The 10540-nt window shown below is 49.1% G+C and overlaps 1 protein-coding gene across 2 annotated transcripts; it reads right to left on the bottom strand.

The window, feature by feature from the left end:
• Window positions 1-262: 262 nt before the first annotated feature.
• Window positions 263-10241, bottom strand: Znf235 (zinc finger protein 235). Of its 2 annotated transcripts, XM_041653801.1 has the most exons (4): window positions 9935-10241; window positions 9131-9188; window positions 6670-6796; window positions 263-2993 (listed from the first exon to the last, which is right to left on the bottom strand). In XM_041653801.1, the coding sequence occupies exons 2-4, from the start codon at window positions 9143-9145 to the stop codon at window positions 1057-1059; spliced, it is 2079 nt and encodes a 692-aa protein (XP_041509735.1). In that variant the 5' UTR covers window positions 9146-9188; window positions 9935-10241; the 3' UTR covers window positions 263-1056. The 2 variants fall into 2 exon arrangements, with proteins under 2 accessions (XP_041509735.1, XP_041509736.1); XM_041653802.1 differs by lacking the exons at window positions 9131-9188; window positions 9935-10241 and having other exon boundaries at window positions 6585-6790.
• Between the last annotated feature and the right edge of the window lie 299 nt (window positions 10242-10540).

Genomic DNA, 10540 nt, shown 5'->3' with positions numbered 1-10540 from the left:
CCGCCCCTAGATCATTCCTGCACACTTCCTGTTATCGGATGACACAGTCAGACCCAGCTTGACCCTTGACCTTTACAGCCTATGAAGCTGTAAGAAATCACAGTCCTTTATACATGATACAACTTGGAGGATCTATGGGAGCGGTGCAAATCAGAAGCTCAGAAGTGGACAGAAGCTCAGCGAGAGGGCGCAGGGGGGACGGTCTGACCAAGGCGAGGAAGAAAGGAGGAGAAGTAGCTAATGAACCATTCACGTTTACTAAGAGCCTTTTTGTCAATAGTAAATACTTTGGAAAAACATCTGCAGTGTTGGTTACCGTAAAAACCCTTCCCCAATGAACTCAAGGCCCAAAATTCCAACAGAATGTGTTTCAGTTCAGGTTATTAGTCTGATAAATACAGGATTTAAAAAAAAAAAAAAAACCCTTGTTGTAGTCTACAAAGTACAAATCCTAAAAATCCTAAGTACAGAGCTGCTATGTTGTCCAAAGCACCATGGCTAGATGGGGTGGGCCACACACTAGAGATGTGTGGAAGCCCCATGCCTTCTGGAAGATGATTTGAGGCTCCTCATAGGATTACTGAGGACTATGAAGCAGTATGAATGCAGGGTTGGGGACTGGCTAGCGTTTTCAAACATGGGTCTTATTTATAGTGCCCTTCTCCACTTTCTTCAGGAATCATGGGACCCTGAGTCACACACAGCTCTGCATAGCAGAATACAGAGGAGCATTTCCTATGAGGAAGTGACGCTCAGTCAACACCTGCCAATGTCCGGCTTTGGTTAAAGCCCTTCCCACAGCCTGTCTTCAGAGACCTGGATGCATGCCGAGGTTTGCCCGGCTGAGTCATAACCCAAGGGTGGCAACTCCTGTATGTGGTGACTGTACATTGGTAGAGCAACCTTCCTCTCATCTGTGATTCCCGACTTTGTAAAGAATCAATCTCTCAAACACAAGCGTCTCCCCTGTGAAGTCTCCGAAGGCTCTGGGTTCTGAGGAACCTCTGGCAATCAGCAGCATGGATTTCCAGAGAGATGAGATGCCTTACAAGGCTCCTACAGATTCCCTGCCGTATGGACCCGCTGGTGGTAGACCAGATGTGACCTCTGACTGAAACCCTTACAGCAGATGCTGCAGATGTAGGGCCTCTCCCCGGTGTGGACCCTCTGGTGCGTGTGGAAGTGCGAGGCCTGACTGAAGCCTTTCCCACACTGCTGGCATGTGTAGGGTTTCTCACCCGTGTGGACCCTCTGGTGAGCACTAAGTCCTGCGCTCCAGCTGAATTCCTTCCCGCACGCCTCACACTTGAACGGCTTCTCCCCAGTGTGAATGATCTGATGGACCTGGAGATTGGACCTCTGGCTGAAGGCTTTCCCACACGTGTCGCATTTGTAGGGCTTTTCGCCCGTGTGCACTCTCTGGTGAGCCTGGAGGTGTGAGGCCTGACTGAACCGTTTCGGGCATGCGTTGCACTGGAACGGCTTCTCCCCGGTGTGGACACTCTGATGGGCCTGCAGATTTGAGGCCTGACTGAAGCCTTTCCCACATGCCTCACATTTATAGGGCTTCTCTCCCGTGTGGACTCTCTGGTGATTGTGGAGGTTCAAGCTCCAGTTGAAGCGCTTCCCACACACATCACACTTGTATGGTTTTTCCCCGGTGTGAACTCTCTGGTGGGCTTGAAAGTACGAGCTCTGACTGAAGCCCTTCCCACACACGCTGCAGCGAAACGGCTTCTCTCCCGTGTGGACCCGCTGGTGGCTCTGGAAGCTGGAAGCCGAACTGAAACCTTTCCCGCACTCCTCGCACTTATAGGGCTTCTCCCCTGTGTGGACTCGCTGGTGACTGTGCAGGTTGAAGCTCAAGCTGAAGCGCTTCCCACACGCGTCACACTTGTAGGGTTTTTCCTCCGTGTGGACCCTCTGGTGGGTGTGGAGGTTCGAGCTACAGCTGAAGCCTTTGCCGCAGTCTCCACATTTGTAGGGCTTCTCTCCTGTGTGGATTCTCTCATGGGCCTGGAGGTGTGACCTCTGCGTGAAGCCCTTCCCACACACCTCGCATTTGTAAGGTTTCTCTCCCGTGTGGACTCGGCAGTGGATGTTGAGGTCTGTGCTCCGGCTGAAGCCTTTCCCACAGCTGTCGCACCGGTAGGGCTTCTCGCCCGTGTGGATGGGCAGATGTGCATACAGATGCGAGCTCTGGTTAAAACTCTTCCCACACTCGGGGCAGGTAAAAGGCTTCTCCCCCGTGTGAACTCTCTGGTGCGTCTGCAGATTTGAGCTCTGACTGAAGCCCTTGCCACACTCGTGACACCAGTAGCGCTTTTTCCCTGGATGAACATTTTGTTGAGTGGGGACACTGGAGCTATGCCTGCTGCCCTCGTGTGTCCTGTGTACCGGGGACTTCTTTCTTAAGAGGACCTGCTGATGGAGTCCCAGACTTGGGCGGCCACTGAAGGCTTCTCGCTTGCTGCACTGCTGGGCCTTTTGCTCTGTGGAAACAAGATGCGGGGTGCAGGACGACACTGCAAAACTGATTTTACTGCAGTCGCCGCTGCTGTGGGCTTTGCCTCCTTTGTGCAGCATTTTGTTATTGCAGGGGGACATGCAACCCAGAATGTCACCACCCAGAGGCGGCAGCCATGGCTTGGTTTTCACAAGAGGCTGTTGACAGTGTCTCCGATGGTTCTGTCTATCGCTAAGATTTGTTTCACTCCAAGAACTCTGAGTTCTCCGAGTTCTCCCAGACGGACATTGTTGGTTTTCGGTAACGCTAGAACGTTCTCCTGTGAGACTCTCAAGGCAGCTGTCATCTATGCAGGCCCAGGGCAGCTCTTCTGCTTCCCTGTAGCAGGTGTTTACCATGGCACCTGGCGCTCCAGCCAGTTTGTTGACATCATGGCTCATCGTTTGCCACCATGGAAGCCGCCCCAGCAAGAGGCACCTTAATCCTGCTGTAAGAAGAGTCTCCATCTTGTTTGGACCCTGGCCTCCTGAAAGAACAGAGAACAGAAGGTGACATCGAAGGGCCAAGTCCTCGTTTTTTTCTGGAAACATTAGAGACCAGCTTTGAGGGCAAACTTGCGGGAGCTCTGGGAATAAGGGTCTACAATAAAGAGGGCATGCACTCAAGAGTGTGACATGGTGGGAAATTTGGGGCGAACCCAAGAGCACCTTTATCCTCTGCCTCCTACCTGCCTCATACAGCCTGTGCACAGCTGTGCAGACTGATGGGGGGGGGGGGGCAGGGGGAGTACTTTTCAGGATCTGTTTTTATTTGTGGGATGGTATGGGTTGAAGTAAGCATGGGTCCAACTCCCCCCTGAGAATGGAGGGAGCAGAGAGGACAAGGCCTGCCTGGTCCAAACCTGTCTGTGGTTCACCTGACTCAGAGCCAGGATGAGAGTGTAATGGGGAGGCACAAGGAACTTTGAGGCTGAAGGAAAGAGGGAAGATATAAAGAGAGTGAATGGAACAGCAAAGACTCAGAAACCGAGGTCCAGCTTGAGGACATCACCACAAAAGCATGCATGTGTAGAAGGAGATTGGAATGACTTCATCGCACATACTCGCTTGGAAACTACTAGAAGACAGCTAAAGCATTCAGAGGGCCAGGCTCCAAAACACACCGGCTGAGTAGGGAAGGCCTTCTCTGGGGAAAAGGCAGAATGCAGGGACAGGAACTAATAGAATCGGTTTTCTTCAAACACCTGCTCTCCAGGATCGAGGAGGATGGGGTAAGGGGCTCAGACATCTGAGTAGATCTGATGTCAACCCAAACCAGCAGGTGTCCTGATGCAATAACAAAGGTTACAACACTGTCCGACGGGTCTCCCCAAGGACACCAGACAATGACACATGAACAAGCTATCAGGATGGCGAGCTTAACAAATCCTGAAGCGGAAGCTTCGGTGATTCTGGGAGGCAATGCGGTGGCTTGCGGGAAGTGCGGGAAACAAAGTCAGGGGGAGAAAGAGTGAGAGGATCAGGGCAGGGGCCAGGAGAGGGATGTTCCTGTGAGGAACACTGAAAACCTTCTCGAGGCAGAGGACACTGAAGCTACACACCCAAAGCTCCTCCACGCAGCCGCTGCTCAGGGTACACTCGGGATTTGGGTGCAAGTCCACGGTGACGAGTCTGGTGGTGCTCAGACACCAGCAGAGGTGAGCGCAGAATGTGGGGAGTAAGCAGGACACAGTCGAAGCAGCTTGGAGCAGGACCTGCAGGGACTTCTGAGCAGATCAATGCAGAGTCTGAGAGAGGGGGCGTGGCACTTCATCAAGGAAGAACATTCCAGCCAGAGAGAAGCAAGTAATGATGACAGAGACAGAAGCAGGGGGAAAAATGGAGATTGGCAGAGCTGTAAGTGTGAGCCCTAGGAAGGTGGGGGTCCCAGGAAGGCACAGTGAACCCTAGTGCTTGGGAAGCTGAGGCAGGAGGATCACAAGTTTCTGGACAAGCCTGAGCTACATAGAAAGATCTTGAAAAAAAAAAAACTCAAAACAACTACTTGATCTTACTGAGTAAAATGTGAAGTCAAGAGTCTGAGGCAGGGAATAGCACAATGAAACTCTCTGGTTGGGGTTGTGGGGGAAGCACCCCACACAAGAGCAGCAGTCCTGGGGCTCTGGTAGCTGCACTCATCTCTCTGGGTCAAAGATACAAGAAAGGGGTTGTGGAATCTCCCTTCACAGCTAAGGAAAGCTGCTGAGGCCAGGCATGTGTCAGGGGCGTTCTGCATGGAGGCCCAAAGGGGCCTTTGACTGGAGCTGTGAAGGTGAAGCCTGAACTTGCTGGAGACCCCAGAGTTGTGGGAGAGTGGACCCAGCCCAAGAGAGAGGTGTGCTGCAGTCGACAGAGCTGCAGATCAGAAGGGCGCTTTGACACCAGACATGGAGATGCATTGGCGTTTGCCCAGCTGGTTTTCAGTTTTGCTCTGTTCCAGTATGTCCTATGCTCCCTCCCCTTCATTTTGGAATGGTAATGACTATCCCGTGCCCTTGAGTGTTGGGAGTCTGTGAGCTGCTTTTTCATTTAGATAAGGGTTTGCCATGAGTCTAGAAGACGCTTTGAACTATGGGTTTCCAAACAGAATTGAGATTATGATAGACTATGGGTCATCATCATAGGGACTTTTGAAGTTGAACTAAATGCAGTTTTGCATTCTGATATGGCTTCAAAGCTAAGGGGAGCAAGGAGTGGAAAGTGGTGGTTTAAATGAAAATGGCTCAAATAGGCCTATTGGGAATGGCACTATTAGGAGCTGTGTCCTTTGTTGGAGGAATTGGGGGTGAGATGTGGAGTTTCAAATGATCAAGCCAAGCCCAGTGTCTCTCTGTTTTAATAAGGCTGCTTGTTTGTTTCCCAACTGCTCAGCCCCAAAATTAATCACACAGAAACCATATTATTTGCAATACGGTTTGGCCAATAGCCTAAGCGTATTTTTGGCTAACACATATCCTAAACTAATCCATCTCTATTTATCTGTGTATCGCCACCTGGCTCCGCTATAGGCCCAAAGCAGTTGTTTTATTAACCACTGATATTCACAGCATACAGAGGGGAATCCCACATCATCTCTCTCTTCCTGCTGCCATCAAATCTGGATGTAGAACCATCAGTTCTACATGATGATAATGGACAAAACCTCTGAGACTGTCAGTTAGCACCAATTAAATGCTTCTTTTATAGAAGTTATCGTGGCCACGGTGTCTCTTCACAGTCACAGAACACTGACTAAGACATGCACACTCACCTGCAAGCACACTCACACGTACATAAAGAATGTTTTAGAAAACATTTAAAGAACAGCATCTGTGTGTAAAATGCAGCTTTAAGAAATCAAGAGGAGGGCCTGGAGAGACGAATCAGAGCACTGGCCTGCAGGAGGCCACGCCTCCGCTCACCGCCAGCACAAAGAACCTGTCTGAAAACATGTGGCTACCAAGTAACTGTGCTTGGCTCCCGATTTTGTGAGTCTAGAAGTTTTCTTCTTTCTTTGTTAGCTTTTTTATGTCTTATGTGGATCCATGCCCCACGTTGAACACCATTATGTAAATGGAGACTGCTTGTTCATTTCCCAGTCTCCCAGACCCGAATAATCACACAGAAACTATATTAATTACAACACTGCTTAGCCAATGGCTCAGCAGTATTTCTAGATAGCTCTTATATCTTAAATTAACCCACTTCTATTATTTCATGTATTGCCATGAGGCTCATGATTGTTACCTCTTGCTTCTTGGGCAGCTGCATGGATCTCCCTGCCTCTGCCTACTCTCTCTCTCTCTCTCTCTCTCTCTCTCTCTCTCTCTCTCTCTCTTCCCGCCTGACTTTACTCTGCTAAGCCATTGGCCAAAGCAGCTTTATTCATCAACCAATAAAGGCAACACATATACAGAGGACTTCCCACATCACTGGCTGCTCTTCCAGAGGACTCAGGTTGGGCTTGCAGCACCCGTATGATAGCTCCAAACCATCTGTTTGTTACCCTAGTCCCAGGAGATGTGATATCCTCTTCTGACCTCTGCGGGCACCATGCAAACAAAACACCCAGAAATTCACAAAATAAAAAATAAATAAACCTAAGAGAAAAGCAGTGAGAGCAACTGAAGAAGACACCGATGTGAACTTGGGACACTGCCAAGGGACACAGGTCGCCATCCTCACCCACTGACAGAAGGTTCCTGAAGTTCTCCAGCATCACATCACGGTACAGCTTCCTCTGGGCAGCGTCCAGCAGCCCCAGCTCCTCCTCGCTGAAGACCACGGCCACATCCCTGAACGTCACTGCCTCCTGTGACAGCAAACACGTACCACCTCAGTTTCATACCCAGTTCCACTAGAACCTGAGCTATGCACAGGGGCCTGATCACTCCTTTCCATGGCTACCGAGAGGCTGGGGGCAAAAGAGAAAAACACTAGCACAGGGAACATCGGTGCCTTTGTGTAGCGGGGTCACTGTTAAAGTGGATGCCACAGACTTCCGAGTTAGAGAGCACAAACCCACGTCAGGAATAATGTGCCGAGTCTGTGCTGGAAACAGCTGGCAATGCCCGGCTCCTCCTGGGCAGTAAGGCTCGGGTGTACTTTCATCCCCTAAATTCAAAATGTCCTGAAACCCATTTCATGAGTGATGACATCATTTTAAAGTGTTTCACGCTGGCAGAACATTATAGAGTTCTGATTCAGAATTCTTTATTTGTAAAGTCTATGCAAGTGTTTCCAAATCCAAAATTCTACATATGAAATGTTTCTGTGTCCTGGAGTATACGACAGATGGCACTAAAGTCTGAATCATTCGTGATGTCCTTAGTCCTGTCAATCTAACAGGCTTCTGGAACAGACAGAAGCTCTGTTCTGTGTTCTCAGGAATATGCCTCTGCCAACAGCAGCTGCGTTCAGGATCACAGATGCAAGCACGAGCTCTGCAAACCGTAAGGGCCTCAGTTCATGCTCCAAGGCTCCGTGAATCCCTGGCCTGATGAGCCTGGGAAACTGACTTCTCAGTGCCTCAGTTTCCCCATCTGCGGAGACCACAAAAGGGGCCTAGGACCACATATGAAACTCACAAAGCAGCCATATATGTCCAGCAACACTACCATCATTCTCTGTATTATGCCATTCATGGCCACACAGTGTTCCATAAAGGCTGCATTACATACATATAAATTTTAAAGGACACCACCCATACAAATACAATAACTGTAAATTTTTAATTAAGTGAAAGTTTCAGAAAACTGCTATTTTTAATCATTTACCAAAGTACCCAAGTTTTGTTTGTTTTTTTTTAACTGTCCTGGTTATGCCAGAACACAAAGAATGAGGGATACTTATTGTCTGCAAATTAACTGGAAAAGCTGCACTGCTTTTAGCAAAATAAATGCATTTACTCCTTGGAACTGACTGTAGGTAGCTGGAGAAGTTGGCTGAACACCATGTAAAATACACTCCTTTGCATTATAATTCCTGTTTAAATGAACTGAAACATGCCGCAGCCTACTAGTGCTCAATGGGAGGTCATAAATGTACTGAGTTTCCAAGTTGCTGGTGTCGCCATCAGAACACACGACTCACGTGATCCCAGCTTGTCTGTACATGTGTCTGTGTGTCTCTCCTTTCCTCTTTCCTCCACCTCCCCATCTGGGTCCACCTTCGAAGCTGTGTAGATGGCAGCAGCCAGATGCTCTCTGACTGTGCAGGATATGAATGCTCAGAATGCCAAATGAGGCAAATGAGCGTGACCAGTCTTCTGTGTGCACATGTGTACACAAGTATGCATACATGTATGTCTGATTATGTGCATGAGTGTGCCCACACACGTAGAACCCAGGAGACAACCTCCAGTGTCCTTCCTCAAGGGCCAGCCACCTTTTCCTGTTTTTGTTCAGGGTCTTTCAGTGGCCTGGAACTTGCCAACTAGAAGACCCTACTTCACCAAGGTACTACTTCTTTAAGAAGGCCCGACTCTCAATAGCTGTCCTCTGACATCTACATGAATGCCTTGGCATGCTCACATCCACCACCACCCACCTCGGTATTCATACACACACACACAATTAGTAGTACAAAATTTAAAATGAACAAGTTTCATAAACCACACCAATATGGAGAACTCATACTTATTTGCAAAATAAAATTGCCAAACCATAGAAAATGATGTGACTTTTAGAATGTAAGTGAACTTAATTCTTTTTTTAATGTATGTGTATGTTATACGGCTATGTGTGTGTGTGTACATGTGTGTGCAGATGCCCTAAGATGCCAGAAGAGGACATTGGATCCCCTGGAGTTGGAGTTACCGGCACTTGTGAGTTATCAGAAGTGTGTGCACTGGGAGCCAAACACCCCCTGGAAGAACAGCTTAACTGCTGAGCCATCTCTCCAGCACTCCAGCACACTTTTTCTATTTTAAAATTTAATCTTTTACAAATTTCATGTGCACAACACACTTTGAGCACATGCCCCCCATTATCCTTTTTTACCACCCTCCACACAACTTTCTTCTTAGCAACACCCCCTCACACTTTCCCGCAGTTCAGTGTGGCTTGGCTAGCGCTTGCCCAGCATACAGGGGTCCTGTTTTCAATCCCTAGCCCTGATGGGAGTGCAGGAAGCCCATTCAGTTTACCTTTAACTTGGTCATTGTTCTCTTCTCCCTGGGACAAGGCAGGGCTCTGGGACGCAGGCTGGAAGAGGAAGGGTTTTGAAAGAGCATTGTTAGCACAGTCAGTCCAGCGACTTCCTCAGCTTCTCCATCGGCCCCAAGCGCTATCATTCCACGTCTGTGCGCTTCAGCCTGGCTTTCCTACCTATTTCGCACTAACCTGCAGAGTAAGCTCCAGGATACCAAGCCACCCGTGCTCCACCTCACTCCCTGCAAATGGTTAGCAAAGTCCGCATTCCTATTCCCTGCAGCTTCAGGGCTGCAGCAGACACTCTTAACTTCACAAAGCTGCTCGCAACTCTGATGAAAGACGTGTCGTGAATGAGTGACCATCAAACTCACAAGGGTCTGTTCACTGTGATCAGCTATCTTAATATAATTGTTTCTATCCGGAGGAGTTAAACTGTCCTCTCCCCCGTCTCTCGTTCTAAAAGATTTAATTACTAGTAAACGTTGCTCATCTCCAAAAGCCTCCACAAAGTCTCTTCTCCCACGTGCATGAAGATAATGACCAATAAAAACCTAAAACCCTCTCTAAAGAAAAGGGAGTTTGGATCGGTGAGATGGCACAGTGGGCAGAGGTGACTGCCGCTGAGCCTGACCGCCTGAGTTCAATTCTCTGGACCCCACACGGAGGAAAGAGAGACTGGATTCTCACAAGTTGTCTTCTGCCCTCCTCCATACACACAAGCTGTGGCACGGCCCCCTCTCTAAGTAAATAAATAAATAACCGCAGAAATATTGCATTTTAAAAACAGAATTGCATACCACTTAAGGCTTCAGGACGCTGGCCATCTGTCATCACAGCTCCTCTTGCCAGGCTCCCGGGGGGAAGCTAGACTCTCCCGTGGGCTCCCAGCAGCTGAGATGGGTCCAGAGATCCAGGGCAGCGCCGCCTCAGGTAGAGTCCAGAGTGAGAGGACCCAGCCGCGGCCGCCCCGTTCCCTCCCAGGTCGCAGGCTCGGTCCCTGCGGGGAAGACTCCGGTAGCAAGAGCACACACGATGGGCCACGGGACGCTCCGGGATCTCCCTCCTTAGAACCACTGCCAGGTAGCCTCGCCTTGCATAAGCGGAAGCGACCCCCGACTGCCGCTGGTACCAGAACCACAATTCCCAGAATGCCTCAGTGGAAGTGCCTAGCTCTGAAGCCTCTCTAGCACTGCATTCCCCAGAACGCTAAAGCGCCCACAAGCTTCTAGCTATTCTAACCAGAGTGCACTCAGCAGAAATCGGTTTTCAGGAGAGTGTTCTCAGGACTGCTTTTGGTTTTGTACATTTCTGAAATGTCATTAAAGACAACTGTGGATACTTTTAAAAACTGATGTACTATATTATATTGCATTACAAGGTTTTTTGGTTTAGAGATTTTTGTT

This window comes from Microtus oregoni, unplaced genomic scaffold (assembly GCF_018167655.1).
Source record: "Microtus oregoni isolate MIOR12 unplaced genomic scaffold, Mior012 000006F_ref0000085, whole genome shotgun sequence".
Taxonomy (NCBI): Eukaryota; Metazoa; Chordata; class Mammalia; order Rodentia; family Cricetidae; genus Microtus; species Microtus oregoni.
This window is presented reverse-complemented; position numbering and strand designations above follow the sequence as displayed.

Bases quoted from the DNA above. Each gene is read 5' to 3' on its own strand.
- Znf235 (XM_041653801.1), bottom strand. The intron at 2,994-6,669 runs GTGAGGATGGCG...CTGTTCTTTCAG, and splicing joins CAGGAACCTTCTGTCAGTGG to GAGGCCAGGGTCCAAACAAG.